Below are 24893 nucleotides of genomic sequence, written 5' to 3' on the forward strand. Positions count from 1 at the left end.
TCTGTTACAAAACTTGTTATATGAACCTATTTTGAGACATTTTAAATGTGTATAATGCTTTTATATAAATTGATACCCAATTATTTATTTTTGAGAAACTTGTGCAAAGGCAAAGCATAAGCAAAGTTCTGGTTTTATGAAATTAAATAAACTGCAGTCATTCTTCCGACTTTCTGTACATGTAGTTTTTTTAACTACAATTTAGCTATTTTTCCCCTTACCGTTATCATTGGCTTGCAGTAATATCTGTGTGGCAACGCCACAAGCTGACGATCCGATAGTTGTTTGTTATTGCTTCGGATAAACAAAGTCTACATTTATTATTTATTTTCGTTACAAAATTAATAAAGCAAGGCTTACGTATATATATATTTGTTTGTTTTTTGTTTTTACCGGTGGTGTGAACAATTCCCTAAGTAAATATAAGTAGTTAAGGACATGAGTATTAACTGGATAAAGATCACGGAAAGGTAAGTGTTTATACTGTTTAAAAAAACAACAGACCCTGGCACTTAAGAATCTGTTTTTTTTTCATTAATTAGAGCCCGCGAGGGCATCAAAATCATTAATGCCCTGCCGTACGACACCTTCACCACAGTTTTGTGGTACACCCACCGGCAGATGAGTCCCAGTGGAGCGTCTGGAGCGGCGACTAGTGCCACTAGTACGGTGGGCACCAGTGTCACGACCACCGGGCGGACGGACAGCAGTGCCGATGAGAATCCCACCAGCAGCAGCGAGCCGGAGTACACCCTGGAGGAGCTGGAGCGACTGGTGGGCGTGCCGCGGGCTGACTTCCTGCTGCTGATCAAGACCTTCTCCTACATCCTGCGACGCATCTCCACGTTCATCATCAAGCCCAGTCTACTGCAGCGTGAGCTTCGCGAGAAACTCCAGCTGGAGGATGAGGCCAAGATCGATGCCATATTGCGTCTGTGGGTGCGCGAGACGACGCCCATCATGAACAATCTGGCCAGCAAGCGGTACGAATCGAATGTCATCGAGGATGTGGCCTGGAAGCTCAATTTGGAGGTGTCCTCGCACTGCCAGCAACGGGAGAAGACGCCGCTGGGCGTGCTCCAGATGAAAACGGGCGCTGGAGAGGATATCAACATCGAAATGACCCATCCGGAACTATTGGAGCTGTACAACCAGTTCGAGAACATCCAGGGCGAGCTGGACGCCATGCTAGCCATGAAGGCTTCAGATGCGGCAGTGGCAGTTCCTGGAAATCAGTAGTGGGACGCCATGGAACACTTTCGTGCCAATTCAGTTGATAATCTAATACCTGTTCAGAAATATGGACCTAAAAGTATGCAATACTAGCACGATAGTAGCCAAATATTAAACACATTTTGAAATAAAAGGGGAATATTTTTCCATTTTATGGTTAAATTTCCGATCGTAGCCAAATGTTAAAAAGAGAATAGGCAAGCTGTTCTAAGTTCGGAGTAATTAGGTTTTTTTTGTTCTTTAATTATAAATAAGTTTTTTTATTCAATTCCTTATACTAAACAATACTTTGCCTGTTCTTTGCGAGTTCTTTAGATTTCCCAATTAAGACTAGAAAATAAGATGGGTTTTGTAGTGAAAAACACTGAAAATTATTGACTTATGCTATATTAATTAATAAAACGTTATAAGATGTATATGCAACATTGAGTTCTTATTTAAATTTTTAATTATACTTCAGCAAGTCAATTTAAGCACCAAAAACTTGATAAAACTGGACCACCTGCACAAGAATTGATAATAATTCTTGACAACTAATGTATTTTTTGTAGTTTAAATTTTTTTAGATAACCAAACCATATAATGGATGGTCAACACAAAAGGTGCCTACAGGTTCGCATAATAATCTCCCCCAGGGCTTGAACTTTGAATCGGTGAGATTTGCGAAAACTCGAAACAATAAACACAACACTATATATAGATGGACGGACGCCTAATCTTAATACAAAAGTAATGCTTGGCCATAATCTGCCATCGACTACGAAAGAAATGATAAGCTGGCTAGATTTCTAAATTCAATTGTAATGTTAATCAGCTTGGACAGTAATATATAATCATTGAGTACCTATGAATCTATAAATAAATAGTTGCGGCTGACTAGTCCATGTAATGAGCTACTAAATTGCATTTCATTAAATAAAATATCAATAACAATAATGAGTAATGTGGGAATAAAATGGTTCCTTTACCACTCAGATTTTATAGAGAATTGAACTCGAATTTTTAAAAAAAGTGGTATCTCAAAGAATTTAAATTTTTAAAAAATATAATTGTTTAGAGTTATAAATTTTTTTTTTTTACAATTTGGAATATATCAGTCTCTATGCTTCAAAATGACTTAAGAATTCGTTGTATTTTATAAAGGTTTACAAGTATAAATACATTTGTATGATGATTTTCTGACAGGATGATCCTTGCTGTACAGGATGATCTCATGAAATGCGTTTACAAAATTATATTAGATTGGATTCGCCAAAGCCAATGGAACCCATTCGGTGTAGGGCAGCTGGAGTTCAAAGAACCAACTTTAGAGAGCGCTAAGTGATCCGCTAGTAGTTTTCGTCCAGACCTCGACCACAATGGACACCTTGCTGGCTGGATGGACGCAATCCGGGGATTTCCTGCAGGACCGATGGCTTTCACTGCTGGACATCGTGGGCGAAGATCCGTGGCGCCTGTGGGTGGTGGGCAGCACGATTGTTATCTTCACCGTATATTGGCTGTACGCGGGTATCTTCACGCTGATGGACATCACAAACCGGCCGCGATTCCTGCGCAAATACAAGATTCAGCCGGGCCAGAACGAGCCGGTGGATCTGGCCAAGCTCTGGAATGCCATCAAGGTGGTGCTGGTCAATCTAACGGTGGTTAACTTTCTGGTTTGCTGGGTGGGCTACGAGCTGATCTACAGGACGGAGAACAGCGGTGATATCCGGGTGCTGCCCACTTTTAGGCGATGCCTGCGAGATTTGGCCGTCTTTGTGGTCCTGGAGGAGATCATGTTCTACTATGCCCACCGCCTGCTGCACCACAAGTCCGTGTACAAGTATGTCCACAAGAAGCACCACGAATGGACCGCTCCCATAGCTGCCATCACCTTGTATGCCCATCCGGTGGAGCATGTGGTGGCCAATCTGCTGCCGGTGGCCACCTCCATTGCGATCCTGGGCACCCATGTGTCCCTGGCCTATGTGATCTTCGCCCTGGCCATCGTCAACTCCATGAGCGACCACACGGGCTATAGCTTCCCGTGGTCGGCCGGATCGGTGCGGTTCCATGATTACCACCATGCCAAGTGGGTATCCCCAGGTGTCCTTCGTCTTCTAAGCATTTTCATCGGGATAATCCTCCTTCTTCCAGGTTCAACTACAATTACGGCGTACTCGGACTGCTGGACAAACTGCATGGCACATATCGGACTCCCGCGGAGCAAAAGGGTCTTGCCTCAAGGATAAAGAGCAAGCCCAGCAAAAGGAAGACTAAATAATCCTTTTATATACTTGTATTTTTTATTTTATTTTGATTTCTTTTAGTTTTGTTTTGGTAGAAATACCAAAGCTAGTCCCCTCAATGTTATCGGTATTTTTTGAAAAAAAAAATAAACGAAATAAATATATTCAAAATATTTAAAATTCGTTTTGGTTTTTTTTTAATTGTTAATTTTAAATTTATTTGTAAAGAAAAATAAAAAAAAGGTATCATAAACTAAAATTTCTCACTTTAAATGATAATAAAATAATTTTAAATAAAAAAAATTTAATTACTCATAAATTTTTGCTGGGATACAATAAACACCGAACAAATCAATTTCAATCAAGATTATCTTGACTTTATTATCAGAAACCAAAATTACTTAGTGCAATTAATATGATACTAAGTATCAAAAGGTTTGAATCCTAAAGAAGAACTTTAAAAAAATGAAATAACAAAATTATGTCTGATTAAAATTTCACTGAACAGTTTAATTTTTAATACTGATTTTGATAATAACTTAAATTTTAAATTCAGTTTCTTTAAAACTCATACCAATACTATTATCATTTGGATTTGTTCAAACAAACGTAACCAACTAACTTTTAGCTAGGAAATATTTAGTTGTTCGTTAAAATCCATATTTGAAAATTTCATGTTATATAAAATAGGGTTGTTTGTTAATAATTTGGTGTGTCGTAAATGTATTTGTAAATCCAAAAATGTTTTATTTTTTAGTATTAGGTAAATGAGCTTGTGAAAAACTTTGAAGCCGAAACATGTCAAAATGACATAACATTTCATATAATTTGCGACCGTCCTAATGTAAATATGTTAAAAAATATTTTGCATTGTTTCCAGTTTTTATTATTATTTCTCGTAAGTACCAGGTATGCATATCGTTCATCGCCCATCCCTATGGTTTCTTAGAGAATCAAAATAATAAACAAAAATACCAAAAACTTTTCGGTATATTTAGAAGGAGTAATAAAATTAATCAAACGCGGGCACACCGAGCGAAATTCAGCGCAGCGCAGCAGAATCGACGTTACCATTATTTCTGATCAATTAAACAATTGGAAAATCCGGCCGCAGATCGCGAAGTGTTTGTACCGCCCCCACCACGCCCACAGCTGCCCACGCCGCCACGCCCCCTGGCGCGGGGTCATAACGATAGAGAGCGCTGCGTGTGTGTGTGTGTGTGTGAGGCAGAAGAGAAAAAAAAAAACGCAGCGAAAAGCGATAAGAAACGGAGGAGCACACTGGAAAAAATTGCGATAAGCAGTGGGGCAAGCGGAAACTGCCAAGATCCTGGAATGGATTAGGGGCACAATTTGGGTTGTGAGGTTAGCCAACAGTGGGATTAGGATCACGATCAGGAGCAGGAGCAGACCAGGAGCAGCCATGTCGTCCGCCGTAAACATACAGATCGTCTCTATGCCGAACCTGGCCAAGATCGAGAGCTTCCTGAAGGACGTAAGCTACCGGGAGACGATCGAGTACAGCGCCAACTTCAACACGCGCCTATGCATCGAGCGGCGCCTCCGGCTGCCCTTCCTCGATCCGCAGACGGGCGTCGCCCAGAACCACTCGCAGCTCTTTCTGGACAAGCGCCAGCGGATGCCCGGCTTCCGCCAGGGCCAGATCTACACCTATCCGGCTGCCCGGTGGCGGAAGAGCCGCCGCCAGTACTTGAGCAAGATGTACAGGTGAGGATTCCTCTGGGGATTCCGCTCCGAGTTTGGGGGTACCAATAGGTTAGGTCTACGGTTCGATGTTCAACTTATGTGTTCCGCTTTCAAACCATTCAAATTTCACTTAAAGCTACACTTTCCAGCTGAAATTTACATCTAAAGAGAACTTTAATGAAACGTAATCCTCTTGGGATTTCTGTCGGAATTCTGGGTTTTATTGTTTATGCTTATGTTTAACTAATGTATTCCATAAAGTTCCGCTTTCAAACTACTATAATATCTGTTAGGAGCTAAAATTGTTATCTAAGGAGCACTTAAGCCACTTGTAGTCACGTTTAAAACCCGGTAAAAACCCAGTAATGAATTTATAGACCAGATAAATGGGATATAGAATACTAGGATTCAGTCGGTGATGTATTCTACTTAGTTCCGCTTTTAAACTAACTTAAATATTACTTTAAATTACTGTTAGGAGCTAAAATCTACGTCTAAGGAGCACATAAGCCCATGGAAAACCATGTTCAGGTTAGGGTATAATCGATGCAGTAAACCCAGAAAAAACTATAAACCTCCTTAACCAAAATGATGGTATCCTAAATGACACACCTGACGAGGTGAGGGTTTCCCAGAGAAACTGGTTGAAAAGATGGATAACGATAAGGAAACGTATACATATATAGTGCGTAAAAAGTTCCAGATCGAATAGCCCGAATATAAGAAATATGCCAATAAATTTAGAGCAACACATGCATTTATACATTTTTGTTTATGTCATTCAATTCGGATAGTCTGAGCTTTGGAAATAAATAAATAAATTTGAGGAATACGCCATTCAATCTCTGCCATTGTTGATTTTTAGAGAAAAATACATTTAGCTTAGTCATAACCAGTAGCAATTAGACTAGTTCCATGAATAAGCCTGCTGATAACACATTTCTCATCCATACAGTCGCTTTCCGGAGCGCCCTTTCCAGGCGTTGCGCAAGGAACACGAGGCTCTGGTGGCCAGCGGCGTGAATCTGGGACTGAGCAGCCTGCCCAGTGGTGTAGGACCTATGTCCGGCACCACCAACCTGGCCAGCAGCTCCTCCCTGACTCTTAACATGCTCACTGGCGGCGGAGCAGCGCCGGCGGTACTGGGTTCCCTGCACAGCGACACTGCCCACGATTTCAATGGAGCCTTCAGCCTGGAGGAGTCCAGCTCGCTGGGTGCCGCCGGCGGTGATACCTCCGACAGCAAGGACAGCCAACAGCAGCAGCATCAGCAGCAACAGCATCAGCAGCAGCAGGCCGTCAAAGAGGAGCAGCTGCCCAAGGAGTGGTTCTACGACGAGATGGACATGAACGATGTGGACTCGCTGGAGGAGCCCAAGTCGCCGGCGGACGATGAGTACGACTACGATCCGCGCTACGGGAACAAGAAGCGGCGCAAGCGGCGGCCAGGCAAGCGAGGAGGAGACTCGGCCGGCGGCGGTGGCGGAGGTGGCGCCAGTGGTGTTGGCAGCTCCGGCGGTGGCTCCAGCTCAAGGAGACGCAGTGCCGCGGTCAGGTCCCGCATCACCATGTCAGATGCGGCGCTGGACGCCTCGCTGGAAGCCATCGAGTCCGGTGAGAGTGTGCCGGGCAGCAATGGCGGCCTGGTCTCCAGCGGTGGCATCCTCAGCAGCAGTCTGGGAGGAGGCCTGGCAGGAGTCTCGGGATCGAGTGGACCAGGAGGAGGTGCAGCTGGTGCAGCCTCGGCCAACAGTCGACGATCCCGGGGAGCGGGCACACGCGGCAGGCGACGAGCCAAGGGACCAGGCGGCGCTCCCGGAGTTGCGTGTGATCCGACAAGCCCCGGCGGCATGGTAATAGAACCACCATCCTTTGAGAGTGCCGCTGCTGCTGTGGGCGTGGTCGAGGACGCGAACGCCCATCTGCGCAACTATCGGAAGTATCTGTAACCGCTCTTTCAACAACTAATTCTTCGTGTAATCAATCAGTCCCCCTGTTTTCGCATTGTTTTCTCCGCCTATCGATCGATCTATTTTTCGCTCCTAATTTAAAGTTAGTTTTTAAGCCTTAGTTGATTACTGTTGCCCCCCTCCCCTCCCAAAACAACAAAATTTGGAAATTAATCAAATACATTGTGGACCAGGAATAAAAAACAGGATTAGGATCGCACCAGGCCGTAGCCAATACAGTTCCCATGTTTCGCCTCTCTTAACTTTACGTTCCCATAGCCAATTGATTGTTGTTTTTTGAACCACCCATAGACTGACGAGCCTATCTTAAAAGTGAATTTCAACAAAACCGAAAAGGAAGTAGATCGATTTCAACTGTTCCAAGGAAAAATATACATAGTTGCACACTTAGCTAACTTTGAGGCATTTAAAAAGCATCATATCAAGTTAAACAATGAATTAGTTAGCGAACAATTTAAATGAAAGCATTATAAGCGTGTAATTTTAATAGTTCTGAGCTTCAAGGCATTTTCAAAAATATTTAATTTAGCCAAACAAATGGCATTGAGTTCTGAATTGGTTTGAATATCTAAACAAGTATATTACAAAATGTATTGACTACATATTAATCATCTTTGCAAACAACATAATCGCGAACTAATGCAACTCCACCGAATCTGAAATAGCTCCTTGAATTAAATGTGCAACTAAAAAGTCTGAAATCTCTATGCCTTGTTTCCAAAGTTTTCTTTAGAGAAGTTCGCCAGTCTAAGACATTATATATATATATATAAATATATATATATGAGTGTACAGGCATTATATATATTTACATGCATTTTATTAGCGAGTCTACTTAAACCTAGTCCAACTTTTGGACTGGCTCTCCACCTAATCGCAATCTCTCGGTTTCTGTTGCTGCATGTTCTATTCATGTTCTATTCAAACTACTATATTTCCCTCGCCCACATATACTATTAAATTTTTTTTATTTAACCGAAACTTTAGTTAAAAAGGAGACAATTCAAATTGTAATCTATTTAGGCAAGTGGTAGGGTATCTCTAGCAAATAGAAGGAAGCTAAAAAACACTTTCGTAAAACCAAAATTTTTTCTCTAGGATCATAATATTTAAGCTGAGCTGAAAACGGAAAACAAATTTTAACAAACTAAACATAAAACCAAAATTAAAACAAGATCAAACAAACAAAACAAAAATTTTGTACATTTCGAAAAATCAAAGTCCACAAAATTGTAATATTTGAGCGGCAAAAATCACACAAAAACCCACATGAGAAGGCAAAAAAAAAAAAAAAATGGAAATAGGTTTCTAAGATGTTTTAATATATTTGTAATAACAAATTCGCAGTGTTTTTCTCGTTGTTTTGGCAAACAAAAAATGCACCCAGCAAAGGCAAAGGGTATTCTCGATGATCGGTTCCTCGAGAGGATTTACCAACCATCGTTCATCAGGCTCTATTGCTGGACGATTTTATCTGGAAAACAACTACTTTCTGCGCTTGGAACTGCTTGAAGATTCATCTGTGGATGATCTGGTGGGTCGCTTGCGTTTCTGGCTTGTATGTGGCTGCTCTTCACTGTTATCCTCTTGGGTTTTGGCTGTTTTTGCCGGCTTCCTCTGGGTTTTTGGCTGCCTCTTGGTTTTGGGCAACTCCTTGGATGGGTTTTCCTCCTGTTTCGGATTTTGTAAATTTTATTACATTTAAATTTCTCTTTATATAAAATAGATGTACTCGCACTCTACAATTAGACATTTTTTGGGGTTTATATGTATATATGTTGATTTACTTGTTAATTTATGTACCCCGGCAGCTATTACAAAAATTCTATAAAACGACTATACTTCAAATTTTATGCGCGTACTCATAAAAACAATGAAGCTATGTTGATTTGTCGCTATAAATACAATTCGGGGATTACTTGCCTCTTGCTTCTTTAAATCGATTTTGGGTGGCTCCTCCTCGGATTTCTGTTTCACAACCTCCTTCGATTCGGATTTAGCTAGCTCCTTCTTTTTGGATAAAGCCTTTCAATAATACAAAATATTAGTTGATTTCCGGAAAACATTCTGGGCTTCACCTACCTTATCCTCCTTCAAATCGATTTGAATTGCCTCCTGCAAGGACGGATCCTTGGATTTCTGATTCATTTGGGATTCACCATCATCAGTGTCCTGCTCCTTGGACAGATCCGTGTTCTGCTGCTCCACACCCAGAATCGCATTGATCCGATCGTATACATCGTCCACAGTGGGGAACTTGAGAGCACGCGGTGGCCCTCGCTTTAGACCCGACCAAAGCGGCACCTGCTCCTGGGTTTCCCGTCCCGCGTTCAAACTCAACTCGAAGGCGCCTCGGCGTGGTGCCCCGGCTGCATTTAGGCGGAGTTGCAGCTGCCGGAGACCACGCTCCCGGAGGGCAGCGTGAAGCTCCTCCGCCCGACGCCCAAAGACGCGTCAGGATCGGCAGTGCTCCACGTAAAGCACTGGTTGCGAGGGATATAGATCATCAGCTACATCCTCCCCAGCTGCCGGCTCCTAAAAATCGTCACATTTATGCCTACAACTATTAGGAAACACAATATTCGCAACTTACCGCCGGTTTTTTGGTACGTTTCGGTGGCATGATTTTAAGAAAATTGCGCCTTTGAATGGAGGCAGTGTTGGAAAGCGAATATGGTCAAACTTCCAACAAACATCGATAGGCGAAAAACCAAAGTCCTGTTAGCTAATCGATTGTCTCGTCGATACATCGATATCAGCATCGATATGGCATCGATGTTTCCCCACCTCTGGTGCACAATTGAATTCTATCCTCGGTACGGAAAAAATCTTTTAAAATGAATTTGTTATGAAGAGTTAAAATTAAGCGCATAATAAATGGAAGTTGACGACAACGTGTTTTGTTTTTTAGTTTGGTGCAGTAATGTAATGCATATAACGTATGTACACGCACATTGCCCGATGAGTCTGCTATGTAGATGGTTTTTGTTTGTTGGGCACTTCGTATGAAAAGAAATGAGTGGTTGTGATAATGATTCATTGCAGATGAACAGAACACATCCGAGATTTGTGACTCCAGCATTTCGTATTTCTCCCGCATGAAAGGCAAACGCCTTCGGTTCGTGTATGTATGAACAGAACGGAAAAGAACAGAACAGAAAAGAAAAGAAAAGAAAAGAAAAGAAAGGAAAGGAAAGGAATGGAACCGAATGTGTTCGGCTCGTTTTGCAAAGGGCTCAGCCAAAAGTTTGTGTGTGTCGCTGCTCGTATAAATTGCTTGTGTTTTAGATAGCTGTGATGTACGAGAGGGTGCAGTCGCAGTCCCCAGTGGGTAAAAACGACACATAAACGGATGTACGACTTACACCACCCACCCCACACCACCCCACCCCTATAAGTAACGGGGGGGTAAGATAACTTCGCAAACACCAAGTTTACCCCGACAATAGCTGCCCCAAAGTCGTCTATTTTGACCAAAAAACCCAAAATATCCTGAAAATGTCTACACATATTAACTCCTCCCGGCGATGCCGATGGGTAATACATATGTATGTACAGTGGCTCACAGCATATTTTGTCTAGAGCTTAAACTCAAATTAACAGTGGTATAGATAAGGAATTAAAATTGTTACGGGGAAAATGATAATAATTTTTGGCTCTTTTACTTTTAGGTAAAGAAGTTAATTTTATTACTTATATAAAAGATAGAAATCATAAAAAATTTTTTGAATGTCGTTTTATACATTTTTTATCCCATTGCTTTCAAAACGTAATTCGATATAATATGATAAGATGAAAAAACAATTGACAGCTGATTAAAGAAAGCCAGTTGAAGGAGAATAAAAGGCACTTCACGGTCGTAAACAAAGCTAAATCAGCTGAGGCAATCAATTCAACCCTGTTTTTTTTTTTTTTTTAATTTCAGCGCATTTGTAGTTCGCATATGGTGTGAAAAAAGAGACAATGTACGTCGAGTAACTATATTTTAAAATTGGCCACGCCCACAAATCGTGACATCCTCTGGCAGCCCCATTTTTGATGGTAGAGACAAGTATTTGGGCGGAATGTCAATATATATTTTCCAAATATATAGGACAGCGTTGGTGAATGATGTTTATATCCGGCATCTGTTATGAAACTGGGAAAACATGTTTATAAAGATTTATTTATTTTGAAATTGGTCATCAAAGTATGTTCTTAAATTGTCTGTTTCTCGGATGTGAATATCAAATATTCTTTAATGACAACATTTTATGGCAATATGTCCACTGTCATGTTGTTTGTTGATTACAGTTTGGCAGGGTTCTTATTCACAAATTCAAATTGTTACCATATGATTCCTTATTGGCTGAGTATATAACATTTGTTTGTGAGGTTTGCCCTTTGCCACCGATTGTCTTCTGGGTTCCAATACAGAAATGGCGAATAATATGAATTTATGGTAAGCCACTATGTAAATTGTTCACTTTGTCTTTAGAAATTTCCCAGCCTTCCCTTTTTTTTGGAAGAAGTCATTTGTCATTCCCCTTCATGAAAAAAGTAAAATAAATCAGGTACTATTTAGGTGTTTTTAAGCTGTGTTCTATCTGTAGTGCTTTTTTGATAATGCAACACCTTTGTATCCAAGTCAACATGAATTTAGGAAGCAAAGACCAACAACATATCTTTTTGAGCTCTATTTATTTATTTATTTATTCGCCAATCATTTCATGTTATTTACTGGCTTTACTTAAGACTTTTTATGACTATTTATAAAATATTCGGAAAGGAAATTCGTTCGTAATTACTAGTCTCAAATACAACAATCAGACTAAGATTTTGAGCGAACATAATGCTCAATAATATGGTGAACAAAAGATTTCCGAAGATGTTTTGTGGTGTTGAATTCAAGATCCTCTCATTCTTAAGTACAGAGCATAAACATTATGTACAAAATCAAATGCCTTTGACAAAATCTGTACATTAAAACAATTTAATTTTGCCATACTTTCAAATCTATTCCCAATTATTAAATTAAGTACTGGGGTTGTTTGGAGTTGATCGGCGTTTCATAAATCCGTTTTCATAATCATAACCGTTTAATAATCATTTTATTCATAATGTAGATACGCATTTAAGTAATCTTATTTGTTTTTATTGCAGTTACACACATAAACAGCACGAAAAACTAAATACAATCACCAAAGCTCCCAATTCACTTCCATAAGCGCAAACATATCGTTGCTATATGTGGCTTTTATTAAGACGATTTCCATTCGAAGTTAAATATAGACTAAGAATCCCATTTACTGTACCGAGCTCGTAAACATAAAATGGCCGACCTAATACATTTGGGAAACATAGATGTAGTCATTCAGAAGGACAAGCCCGGATCGCCAACGGGCTGTTCCGATGATGGAAACCTAGGAGGGATCGGTGGCATGAGTGGCTTGGGCGGCATGATGGTCGCAGGTGGCATTGACCTGGGCGACCTGGCACAGGAATTGGATCACGATGAATTCGATGGACCCCATATGCTAAATGGTAAATGGTATAATTAATAAAAAATAAGAGTTGCATAAAAACATTAAGGCGAACAAGTTAGAAAACTGTATCGTGTTGGTAGTCAGTTAAACCCCATTATTTTATATTTTTCGCGACACTTTAATGATTTATTTAATATTAAATTAAATAAAAGTAATTTAAATTGTACATTTTTTTGTTTGCTTTCAACAGATTTGTTTCTTTTCAACCACTTCATACTAAACATTACTACAAATTGTCTTATTTTAGGCGATCGTCCAGCGATTATTGCTCCTCCGGAAAGTGAATGGTACCATGGACGACTCGATCGTTACTCTGCCGAGTCACGTCTGCGTGGAAGCAGTAAATTGGGAAGCTATTTGGGTGCGTACAAATTGGCAAATTAGGATGAAAATGGTTCTAATATATTTTATTTCTGCCGCTGCATCTTGTTGCTGAGCAGTTCGCGAAAGTGACCGCAAACCTGGCTTCTTATGTTCTAAGTTATTATGGGCGCACTGGCATAAATCATTTTCGGTAAGTGTTTTTTTTTTTTTTTATTTTTTGTACTTTAAGGGTTTTTAGATGTATATATATTTATTCTATTTTATTATTTTATTTCATAGAATCACAGCCGTGTGCGGAGACTTCTATATTGGTGGACGACAATTCATTTCCCTGAGCGATCTTGTTGGCTACTATACCTCATGCAGTGACTTGCTAAAGCGCGAACGGCTAACCATACCCGTGGCTCCGCCGGAGCCAGTCAATGACAAGAAGCGCGTCGTGGCCATACTGCCTTATACAAAAATGCCAGAGACCGATGAGCTGAGTTTCCAAAAAGGTGATATCTTCTTCGTGCACAATGACATGGGCGATGGATGGTTGTGGGTCACTGCCCATCGTACTGGCGAGCAGGGAATGATTTTCAGAGAACTTGTGGACGATCTAGATGTGTCCATCGATCCGAATACCGTGTTTCCTTGGTTTCATCCGAATTGTACTAAGAACGAAGCCGTCGATATGCTGGTTAAAGGTATGTACTTTGCTTGAATTCTTATTACTCAAAATTTACAAGTGAGATTCAAATTCTAATTGTTTACTGTCTTATCCATAGCTGGACCAGGAAGTTTCTTGGTTCGTCCAAGTGACAACTCGCCAGGGGATTACTCTCTTTTCTTTCACATAAACAACCAGATCCAGCGCTTTCGCATAGAGAAGAAAGGCGTACGGTATTTGATGGGAGGACGTACTTTCGAGTGCCTGGACGCGGTGATCAATCGATACCGCAAAGAGCAGATTGTGGAGGGTCACTCACTCAATCATCCAGTTGTGAATGGCATTCAGCCCGAATTCAATCAGCAATACGTTGTGGAAAAGGCCGCCGAGAAGATATACGCAACACTGCGCGAGTGCCGCGACCAAATCGGCCTCAAGAAGATCAAGGGCATCAAGCACCACGGCCACTTGAACAAGAAATCCGACAAGACGACAAAATGGAAACAGCTCTACTTTGCTTTAATAAACGACGGCTCCGAGACGCAGCTGTGCTTCTATGACAATCCCAAGAAGACCAAACCGAAGGGCCTGATCGACTTGTCGTGCGCCTACCTCTACCAATGTCACGACTCCCTGTGGGAGCGACCCTATTGCTTCCAAATCGTGGAGAGGGCCTTGCCTTGCCTGGCCACCGTCACATATCTCTGTGCTCCTAGTCAGGAAAGCTACGTGGAGTGGATCAACTCCCTCAAGGCGCAGTGCGACTCGCAGTTGAGTCGAGCCCAGAAGAAGGTCTCCCGCCTTCGCGAGCTCCGATGCCTCAACCTGCACGTGCTGGAAGCGCATCGCTTACCATTCAAATTAGTGCCACATCCCTACTGCAGTATTTCCCTCAATCAAGTCAAGGTGGGCAAAACGCGAGTCAAAATTGCCCCTGAACCCGTGTGGGAGGAGGAATTCGTACTAGAGTAAGTCTCTTTATTTGTCTACAACTTTCTACACCGTATGGATGTTTATGTTTATTATTTTGTATGAATATACCCGTTACTCATATACCCGTTACTCATATACCCGTTACTCATATAGTATATATTCATTTGGTCAGGATCAATAGCTCTCTGTATGACTGTATGAACCTCTAGATTTCAGGAACACCCATTCTAACGTCAAACAAATTATGTCTGAGACATAACAGAGGCCAGCAACTGTACAATATGTTATTATTCGGTCAATATCTATCGACGAACCAAAAACTTTCCAAATCTATCCTATATTTTAGAAGCTATTGGCAATTAAGTAATTTTTAAAAGAAGTTGAATGAACTGATAGTTTGTAGTGTTGCGCATGCAGTTAGGTAGATGGCGCCACCTAAAACACTATTGTTTTTTTTTTTAAGCGGAACATTTATTTTGAAATTGGTTGGCTGAGTAACACGGGTATCCAACGGTCATATCGTTCTTTATCGTTTTGAATAATTGTTTGTTGCAGCATGAGCAGCGTCATAATGATTTACTATCTTTCAGCGATGTCCCGCCAGACGTTGTCTCCCTAACCATAACGTTGATATCCCGCGGAAAGCGCGGCAAAGACTCGGAAGTGGCCGAGCTAACCATCGACTTGTCCAGCCTGAAGAACGGCCAGGAGACGGAGGGCTGGTACCAGCTCACTGGCATGACACCGATGGGCGAGTGGGGCTCGCTGCGGCTGCGCATGCGCTACCTCGACGATCTGATAATGCCCTGCGAGGAGTACAGTCCGCTGCAGCAGCTGCTCCTCGAGTCGGAGCTGTATGCGGTGAAGGCGTTGGCAGAGCTGTGCCACAACGACCGCGTTCCCCTGGCCACGGCCCTGCTGCGAGTGTTCCGGCAGGAGAAACGGGAGACGGAGCTCATCCGAATGCTGTGCCAGGCGGAGGTGACGCGCGAGAACGAGACCACCACGCTCTTCCGGGGCGCCTCCTTGGCCACCACACTAATGGATCTGTATATGCGCACCGAATGCAGCGGATTCCTGCAGTCGGCCGTCAGCGAAACCGTACAGCGCATTCTGGAGAGCAAGCAATCGGCCGAACTGAATCCAACCAAAATGGACGTCAACGATGATGCCTGCACGAATGCGGAGTTCCTTCTGCAAATCCTCGATCTGGTCACCCAGTCGATATTCACATCGCCCGACGCCTGTCCCCGGAACGTGCGCTTCATCTGCAACTGCCTGCAGAAGGCTGTGATGGCCAAGTGGCCGACAGAGCGCCTGGTGCGCACCCGCGTCGTCTCTGGCTTCATATTCTTGCGTCTCCTGTGCCCAGCCCTGCTCAATCCACGCCAGTTCGGCCTGGTCAGCGAGACGCCCCCGATGGCAGCCACCCGGTCATTGGTCATGGTCGCCAAGTGTCTGCAGAATTTGGCCAACTTGATTGAGTTTGGCGGCAAGGTGCGTAGTTGGCGATTCGCTCCAACACCAAAACTGATTTAATTGATGCCACTTTGCTTTCAACATTCCAGGAACAATACATGGAGGTTGTCAATCCGTTTATTTTGAAAAACAAGGAACGCATGATCGTCTTTTTGGATCAACTGTCCCTCGTAACCGATCCGAATCCGCCGCTTGGAATGTTTGTGGAGCAAAGCACAAACCTAAATTCACAAGACACTGGTAAGTTAGTTCGAACAAGAAAGTTGCTCAATTCAGCCAGTTGAATTTTACACACCATTGATTATTCATGGCAACCGACTAAATATCTAGCTTTGCAACGTATGTGTTTGAAATTAGTAGAATTGCAATTGTCTGTGTCTGTTTCAAATCAAACTGGTATTGCAGAGTGGCATTTATTTGTTTTTCTTAAGCTGATCTGATAATATACAACATATCATAACATAATATTTAATATATAGAAATCCAGTATTGCTGAACGGGGCTATAAAGTAGATTCAAATAACTTGTGCTTATCCTTTTTTAGAATAATTTATTTTTTATTCAGCAAATAAATAATCATATATGTATTTCCTTTGTTATTTTCGAAGGGCGCGAGCTGGCTACGTTACATCACATCTGTGTATCACATTCGCAAGAACTTCACGAATTATCCAACATACTTTCAATTAAGAAGCTTGTCACAGTCACCGATATGCTGACCAAGCACAAGCTGAAGTACCGTGAGATGATCAGCTAAAATAAATTGCGAAGATTGGATAATAAAAGAACTGTCTTCTTATCTACAAGTCCCTTCATACCTTTTTATAAAAATATTTATATGTGTATACTATTAGAATACATAAAGTAAGAACTCATAATAACTGGTTGCATTGTATTGGAATAGTAAGCGAAATATCATTTATAAAAATTATTTATATGAAATGAAATAACATTTAACTGACCGGTATGCATTTATTTATTATTATTAGAATTAGCCATAATACACTAGCTTACACGGCGTGCTCCGGATAGCCGCAAACTAAGATACTGGACATGGTTTTGCCATTGATATTGTGTGACAAACTGAGAAATAATGTCAAATAACAGACAGCGTCACATCGCACATCGGAACTTTTATCCAAAATCAAAACATTTTTCTTTGAAAATACCGCATAAAATCTAAATAAATGAATTTACAGAAATAAAGTGAATTTAAATGAAGAAGGATTGATTATCAGCGATGCATATTTATTAACACGCGGTAATGTCATCAAACTTGTTATGTGCCTTTCAACTTGGAAGATATGACCGAAAACCTATTCTTTCACCAGGTAAACGGAATATAGTTTTTATGGGCGTGGCCAAATCTTTGAAATAAATTTGCACTGAGTAGGCACATATATATCTCTCGAATCTGCAGGTTCTGAACACGCTAACTCTTTAAACTCTCAAAATATAGCTAGAGCAACACGGAAAGGTAAGCCCTTATAAACCCTTACAGGTTTACAAAAAGGTTTTATCCAGTAAACCGAAACGATTGTGTAATAACTAACGACTATTTATCTCTATTCGTAAACTATGTTGATTTGTACATTGTATTCAAACTTTATTGAGTAGGAAATATCTCCTTCACTGCATTTCAAAATCCCTAGAGAATTTATGAAACCCCACGTTTTCTAAACTTAGTAAGCAACATACAGGAAAACAAAAAGTTTACTAACTAGCAGATGTCCAAAAAATTATTAGCAAATCAAAAGGGTGTAGCAATAAAAGGTTTTTCGCTTTTGGGAACTGCTTTATTTCTTTTTACATTTGATTTGGAAAGAAAATTTAAAAATTAGTATGGACACATGCTGTTAAAAAAAAAAGGAATTAAGAATTATTACAATGTATTTATGGGAATTCCATTTCGATATTTTCAGCATATATTGATTTCGTTTAGTGTGAGTTAATATTCATTTTTGCGAAGGCCAACAATCACTTACTGATCGATTGAATTAAATTGATCGATTAATCCATATATTCATGAACCTGAATAACCGATTTCTTATTTTAAATGCATATTTACATTTACAGTATACAGTGTACATTAGGTATATACATACATATAGGTCGAATAGGTTTTATCTTAATCAATTCCACAAACCTAAAAGCCTCCAATTCTGATTTGTACGCATATATTTAAAAACTATAAAATATTACATTTAAATTTTGTTTACATATTATATTTTATTTACGACCTCCTTTGCGGCCCTTGCCGCCCCTTCCGCCCTTTTCGCGTTTCTTTTTTGCTGCCACCGATCGCTTGTCCTTCTTCTCGCGCGGATCAACGACGCGGTATTGACCTTTGACACCCGCTGGACGTCGGGCTCGTCGAGCGGCCGACTGCTTTTTGGCGACCACATACGTAACCTCCTTCTTCTTCTCTTGCGCCTTTTTGTACACCTTCTTGAGCTGTTTGGTCTTCTCATGGTTGGTGGCATCGTTGTTCTCCATGATCTTTTCGGCCATTTTCTTGGCCTTGGCCATGCGCTTTGAAGCACGCCGATGCTTACGCGCCTTGGCCTCCATGACCTTCTTAATGGGACGCACATTGACCTCCTGCAACTTGCGTTGGTACTCTGCGGTCAGCTCCTTGGGTACCGGCTGTGGCTTGGTCATGTGCTCGTCCTCATCTTGCACAAACCACACGGGAAGGTTTTCGTCGTTGAATGCATACCGATTCCAGGCTGCGTCGATCAGGTCACGGCGTGTCTTCTTGTTGCGCGTCAAAAATGCACCCAAGGCCATCTCATTTTCGGATAAGCGAACCTTCTTCACCTTCGTTTCTGAAATAAGCAAATGGAAACAAATGTTTTAATAAGAGTACTTTTTTGAAGTCTAAACTATATTGAATATGCTCAAAACCACTACTTAATTTTGTTAAACTCGTCTTTGAATGAAAACCTTTATCAGATTAATACTTGAACCTGAATAAATGAATGTGATAAAGACTTGAATCTGAATAAATTTTATAATAACTACAGCTTAAATCTTCACGATTTCCAATTGGTTTTTAATTGAACTAAAATTGTATTTGCTGTTTTAACAATTTTAAATGTTATACTTTTTTGTAACCAACAAAAAAGGGAAAATATGCTTAAACTTCTGAAATCAAACAATCGAATGTTATAACAAAGAGGCCATTATTTAATTTTTTTAAATAGACAAATGGACTGTTTAAAATGTATTTTTTCCAAGATATATTTTTTTCACTCGTTACAAACTTCTAAAAAACAGTATAATACCCTCCTGAGGTTATAAAAAGATTTCGCAGGCCAAAAACAACAGGTTAAAATTAAAAACAGATAAGATAATTAGTTTTTTCAAATATTGCGCTCAGAAATTACAAAAATCAGTTGCTTTTGAACGACTTGAAGATTTTTAAAAGCTCTGTGGAAACAACACTAACCTGTGGCCGCATCTTCGTTATCCTGTTTATCGACTTCGTCCTCGGAGTCGGATGACTCTGAGCTGCTATCCTTGGCTGCGGCTTCGTGGCGAGCGCGACGTTTGGCCTTCTTGCCTTGGATTAGCTCGTCGTCAGGGGTGAGGGTGCTCTCACCCAGTACCGACACACCCTTGGCCTTGTACTCCTTGGCCAGGTTGTCCAGATCGTAGGTTTCCTCATCGTCGTCCGACTTTATATTTTGGAGGACATCCTTTTCATACCAGAGCTGAACACGTTGCTCCCGCTTGGTGTTTTTGTCGCGAAAGTCAGTTGATTTGATTAGTGGATTCTCGGCTCGCTTTTTCCTCTTGTTTTTACCTTTGGCAACGTCTTCATCGTCGTCACTGAGGCCCAGACCACGTTTGTCCAACTGGTCTTCGTCTTCCGAGGCTTCGCTCTGTTCTTCCTCATCGTCGTCGCCGTAGTTTAGATCATCATTGACATTCTGATCATCCTTGTCATAATACTTGTATTTTGACAGCTTGGCCTGCTCGGGAAGACTTTCGTCCACAGCGAAATCGGGCTGAACATCTAGCAAGCCGTGCCAGCTCGGCAGAGGTGCTGATGTTTTTGAGCTCAAAGATCTCGTGCTCCGTCTCCTCGACTGGGCCATCGTCGCCCTTGATCACCATGTTGAGGTTCATCTTCTCGTGCAACTTGGCCTTTGTCTTGAGCGTCTTCTTGCGCTTTCGCTTCAGATCCTTCTTTTCCTCATCCAGAATTGTGTCTATTTGGGTTTGCAGTTCGGCATCTTCCATGTCCTCGATTTCCGCCTGCGTCAATGGCTTCGCCTTTTCCTCATCGGCATTTGGATCCCCAACAACGAGCGGCTGTTCTTCCTTTTTAACTAGAATTTCCCTCACATCCTTCCACCATTGCACCAATCCCTTGATATCTTTGCGACCCAGGACCTTCAGGTCCTTGCAACACTCCAGAATTTCCGGTGTGGTCTTCTTGTGACTGGCAATGCGCTTGTCATCTATGCGAATGGATCCCACGCCTTGCAGGGCAGCCAAGGCATTCTCGGCCAGCATAAACTCCGTGGCGGCCAGATCGTTGCGCAGGGCGATGTCCTGGGCCGTATAGCCCTCGGCCTTGATGCGCTTCTGCTTTTCGGGATGAAGCAGGCTGCTTTTCTTCTTGGCATCGAGATCGAGCTCCTCGAACACATACTTGGAGTCCAGCAGACGGGGGTCAATGTGGTCGGGTGCGATGTATCCCTGGCAGACAACGAATATCTCGGCGGACTCCTTGCGCGAGGCGCTCGGCTTGGTGGCGTGCACCTTCTTGAAGAGCTGCTTCAGCACCCAGAGCAAAGCGTTGTAGTCCTTGGAGCGGAACACCTTGGTGACGAACCAGCCGCCGCTGCGCAGGAACTGAGTGCTCAGCTTGAGGGCGTTTAGGGTGAGGCAGATCTGTTGGTAGGCATCGTACAGCCAGTTGCGACCCACATTGGGTGCTCCGTCGTGCAGCACCACATCGGCCTTCCACGACTGCAGCTCCTTCGTCAACGACTGCCGGCACTTCTCGGTCGTGATGTCCTCCACCAGGCCAATGCAGCCGGCTATGGGGCGGATGGGGAACAGATCCACGCCGATCACAATGCTGGACACCGGCATGTTCTGCTTGGCCACCTGCATCCAGCCTCCGGGCGCTGCGCACAGATCCAAACATACTTGCGACTGTTGGAGGAAACCAAATTTACGATTCAACTGGATCAATTTGAAGGCAGCACGCGATCGAAGTCCTGTCTCCTTCGCCAGCTGGTAGAACTTATCCTTTCTGGTCTTTCCAACTTTCGTTTTCTTTCCCATTTTGCCAGTGATTCAATATAATCACGTTAAATTGAATCGAATTGAAATCAAATGCACCGAATCGTGCACGTGTTGCCAACAGTGTGCCCGTATTGACTATTTTAAATATTCCACCTGGCTCGGGTCACGATGTGCGTCCAAAATGCGACGAAAATGGAACAATGGGTTTGGAGCACATAGAGTGTTATTTTTTTTTTTAATATCTTTGTAGTCGAGCAGGATAGAATAAATGGTATTATTATTATTATCAAAATTATTATAACAAAAACGGAAATTAAAGATTACAAAACTTAGTCTTCTGGAGGAAGCCATGAAAGACGCTTAATGATTTTTGATTTTTTTGGGGATGGTGATTGGTGAAGATAGCTCAATTAAAAAAATTACCTTATCAACAAACCTACCGTTATTATTACTATTGTTCTGAATAACTTTCTACAGATCAATGTATACATCGACTTTTAAATATAAACTAGAGACATACATAAATAAATACAGAGTCCCCTCATTTGCACGGTTCATTCGAAAATACCAGATCGGCAAGCCGGGTGGGAGCACTGCGACTAGGTGGCAACGCCGCGCTAGTCACTCGCACGCAAACAGCTCGCTGGAGAGAGAGAACACGAACACACAAAAGGCAATAGTAGTTTTCCGTACGAATCGAGCCCAGCCCAGAAAAGCGGAAAACGGAACGGACTTGCAAGCGGTTGCAATTTTCCATAAACTGTAAGTAGAAAACGTGCCTGGAGCAGGTGGCCAACGAGCAGTGGCTAAAAGCCAGAACGAAGTTAAGAAATTAACCAGTGAAAAGTGAACGAAAACGAAACGTCGATGACGGGCCTGTGAATATGTGTGTGGATTGGTTTGTGCGACGGTGTGCGTGTGTGATAAATAATTGGTTCCAAATTTCATTAATTTTTATCTTGCGCATGATTGCGGGTGAAAACAAGTTAAGACTAGCAGCTATCTGCTGCTGTTTGTATGTGCAATAAATTTGGCAAAGAGCAAGGTGCAGTAAAAAACTGCATTTAAGTGAACACGCACCGCTCGGACACACACACTCGCACACTAACACACCCACACCAGTGCAGCCTACTCGCTACGCCCGTGTGTGTCCAATCAGAATTTTCTGATGCCCTTCCCTCCGTCCGGCTTATCTGTGTGCGCCGTTGCTTTCCGTTGCTTGCCGTTCTTTCTTCGGCTTGAGTCATCGCTCGGTCTGGCTAGATATGCCGATATGCCCGCTGCTCCGCATAGATAAGGCCCTGCTGCCGACGAACGGTCACTCTGGCAGGAGCAGGAGCAGGAGTGCACCAGGACCGCACCCTAATTGCAATCCCTCCCTGCACAGAGTGACCAACTAATCCTACCGGATACTAATCCTACGCTCTACTCTCTACTCCCCACTCCCTACACCCCACAGGAGTCATCCAACTGCACAACATGCAAACCATCAAGTGCGTGGTCGTTGGCGACGGAGCCGTGGGCAAAACCTGCCTGCTCATCTCGTACACAACCAACAAGTTTCCATCGGAGTACGTGCCCACGGTCTTTGATAACTATGCGGTCACCGTGATGATCGGCGGCGAGCCCTACACACTGGGCCTGTTCGATACGGCCGGTCAGGAGGACTACGACCGGCTGCGTCCGCTCTCCTACCCACAGACGGATGTCTTCCTCGTCTGCTTCTCGGTGGTCAGTCCCAGTTCCTTTGAGAACGTCAAGGAGAAGGTAAGATGGGCACACGTCCCACCGTTTCCGTTTCCCATCGAAAAAGACTAACCCCGCTTAATGTCCATGCCGCAGTGGGTGCCCGAAATCACACACCATTGCCAAAAGACGCCGTTCCTGCTGGTGGGCACACAGATCGACTTGCGTGACGAGACCAGCACGCTGGAGAAGCTGGCCAAGAATAAGCAGAAGCCCATCACCATGGAGCAGGGCGAGAAGCTGGCCAAGGAGCTGAAGGCCGTCAAGTACGTGGAGTGCTCGGCCTTGACACAGAAGGGCCTGAAAAATGTATTCGACGAGGCCATCCTGGCCGCCCTGGAGCCGCCAGAGCCCACAAAGAAAAGGAAGTGCAAATTCTTATAATTCTCCTCCCCCCACATGATGTGTCCCCTTGTTTCTGGCTTTCTACTATCGCAATGACTCCTTCAGCCTCCCGTCGAGAAGCGTTCAATATATACCCATATATATATATATACATATATATATACATATATGTTTTGATTATGTTATTCTGCAATCGCTTCTGCCGGAGTCCAGTCCAGTAGTGCCCTCCATCTGCCTATGTCCGTCTCTCTCTGTCTATTTCTTTCATTATCCGTATTTGTGTCAGTACTGTCCGTATGATCAGCCTAAAATATCGTCGGATTTTATGATTTAAACACTGTCCCAGCTGACTGGGCAGTTGCTTTTAACCCGGGACAGTCTTCCGCCCCTTTAAACTTCAACCTCGATCCTAGCCAGAACCTAATCCCGCCCAGCAAGTGAAATCAAATCAAAATCCAGACTTCATTTCTGCTCGCATTCTTGTTTTTGGCGCAATTTTCTTATTAAGAGAGAAAACACAATATCAATATAGCGAAAACAAATTATTTAATATATTTCTTTATATATATATACAAGAATTAAGAAGGAACAACAAAATATAACGTATAATAAAACAAAAAAAAACTAAACAAAACAAAACAAACAGAACAAAAGAACAAACAAAACAAAAAAAGGAAGAACGAGAAGAACCATGCAATTTTTTTGTTTTGCAGTCGATAAACTGCAATGTGAAAAATAAGCAAAGTCGCGAAGATTAAATAAAATATTTATGATAACTGATGGCGTAATGTTCAAACAACGGAGGTGGAAAGGAATTCGCTTGCATGCAAATATGAAAGTGAAGCTTATTATGTAATAAAACTAAGAGTATGAGTATTGAAATATGATTAAAAATAAATTAAAAGGAAACAGAACTAGGCGTTGCAACCACAAATACATCTGAAATCTACAATCTATATAAATCTATATATATATATAATTTAAATATGTATATCCATAATGTATATATATATATATATTTAAATATGTATAATCCATAATGTATAACAATAAAACAAAAAAAAAAAAAACAAAAAAAACCGCAACAGCAAGAAAAAATTTGTATTGTAGTTCAGCAGAAACAACAAAGAAGAAAAGAAAATACGAACTAATGCATTTTTTAATATTTTTATATGTATACATTATCAATTTTTACATTTTTTTTCTAGACCATAGTGATTTAACATTATTGATTTCAGATAATATCTTATAATAAAACCAAATCCAAAACGAAAACATGAATTAAAATAATATTGAAAATGAGAATTTGTATGTGAAGGGGACAAAACTGTATGCTTATGCGTTTTTATGTGACGCCAAATTAAATTCTGGAATTCCAATTCCTTTTTTCTTGTATTATATTGACTTGCTATCAATTTCAGGACATTTCGAGTACGAGAAATAATTTAGATATACCCATCAACGGGGTAAAAAGCTCACAAGA

The 24893-nt window shown here is 41.8% G+C and overlaps 7 protein-coding genes across 8 annotated transcripts; 5 read left to right on the forward strand and 2 right to left on the reverse strand.

Annotated features, from left to right (window-relative positions):
• The first annotated feature begins 250 nt into the window (after positions 1-250).
• LOC128264100 (uncharacterized) lies at positions 251-1366 on the forward strand. The gene is made up of 2 exons (XM_052999438.1): positions 251-470; positions 543-1366. Exons 1-2 carry the CDS (start codon positions 439-441, stop codon positions 1237-1239), a joined length of 729 nt encoding a protein of 242 aa, XP_052855398.1. The 5' UTR covers positions 251-438; the 3' UTR covers positions 1240-1366.
• Positions 1367-2591: 1225 nt separating this feature from the next.
• On the forward strand, positions 2592-3583 carry LOC128264095 (fatty acid hydroxylase domain-containing protein 2). Its single transcript, XM_052999427.1, has 2 exons — positions 2592-3307; positions 3373-3583. Exons 1-2 carry the CDS (start codon positions 2592-2594, stop codon positions 3497-3499), a joined length of 843 nt encoding a protein of 280 aa, XP_052855387.1. The 3' UTR covers positions 3500-3583.
• An 879-nt stretch (positions 3584-4462) lies between these two features.
• LOC128264091 (putative lysozyme-like protein) lies at positions 4463-8293 on the forward strand. Its single transcript, XM_052999422.1, has 2 exons — positions 4463-5192; positions 6127-8293. Exons 1-2 carry the CDS (start codon positions 4888-4890, stop codon positions 7118-7120), a joined length of 1299 nt encoding a protein of 432 aa, XP_052855382.1. The 5' UTR covers positions 4463-4887; the 3' UTR covers positions 7121-8293.
• A 149-nt stretch (positions 8294-8442) lies between these two features.
• LOC128264096 (selenoprotein BthD) lies at positions 8443-9865 on the reverse strand. Of its 2 annotated transcripts, none has more exons than XM_052999428.1 (4): positions 9735-9865; positions 9224-9676; positions 9065-9166; positions 8443-8812 (listed from the first exon to the last, which is right to left on the reverse strand). In XM_052999428.1, the coding sequence occupies exons 1-4, from the start codon at positions 9762-9764 to the stop codon at positions 8627-8629; spliced, it is 771 nt and encodes a 256-aa protein (XP_052855388.1). In that variant the 5' UTR covers positions 9765-9865; the 3' UTR covers positions 8443-8626. The 2 variants fall into 2 exon arrangements, with proteins under 2 accessions (XP_052855388.1, XP_052855389.1); XM_052999429.1 differs by having other exon boundaries at positions 9224-9673; positions 9735-9815.
• A 232-nt stretch (positions 9866-10097) lies between these two features.
• On the forward strand, positions 10098-17247 carry LOC128264076 (ras GTPase-activating protein 1). The gene is given in 11 exon segments (XM_052999385.1): positions 10098-10265; positions 11067-11582; positions 12284-12664; positions 12914-13027; positions 13107-13132; positions 13134-13180; positions 13270-13679; positions 13761-14610; positions 15166-16072; positions 16144-16294; positions 16663-17247. Coding segments are annotated over 9 exon segments (2865 nt in total). The 5' UTR covers positions 10098-10265; positions 11067-11582; positions 12284-12453; the 3' UTR covers positions 16812-17247.
• Positions 17248-18214: 967 nt separating this feature from the next.
• LOC128264068 (pre-rRNA 2'-O-ribose RNA methyltransferase FTSJ3) lies at positions 18215-21465 on the reverse strand. Its single transcript, XM_052999370.1, is given in 3 exon segments — positions 18215-18882; positions 19506-20082; positions 20084-21465. Coding segments are annotated over 3 exon segments (2451 nt in total). The 5' UTR covers positions 21359-21465; the 3' UTR covers positions 18215-18283.
• Positions 21466-21887: 422 nt separating this feature from the next.
• Positions 21888-24190, forward strand: LOC128264069 (cdc42 homolog). Its single transcript, XM_052999371.1, has 3 exons — positions 21888-22081; positions 22779-23086; positions 23162-24190. The coding sequence occupies exons 2-3, from the start codon at positions 22799-22801 to the stop codon at positions 23447-23449; spliced, it is 576 nt and encodes a 191-aa protein (XP_052855331.1). The 5' UTR covers positions 21888-22081; positions 22779-22798; the 3' UTR covers positions 23450-24190.
• Positions 24191-24893: the final 703 nt, after the last annotated feature.

This window comes from Drosophila gunungcola, unplaced genomic scaffold, assembly GCF_025200985.1.
Source record: "Drosophila gunungcola strain Sukarami unplaced genomic scaffold, Dgunungcola_SK_2 000057F, whole genome shotgun sequence".
Taxonomy (NCBI): domain Eukaryota; kingdom Metazoa; phylum Arthropoda; class Insecta; order Diptera; family Drosophilidae; genus Drosophila; species Drosophila gunungcola.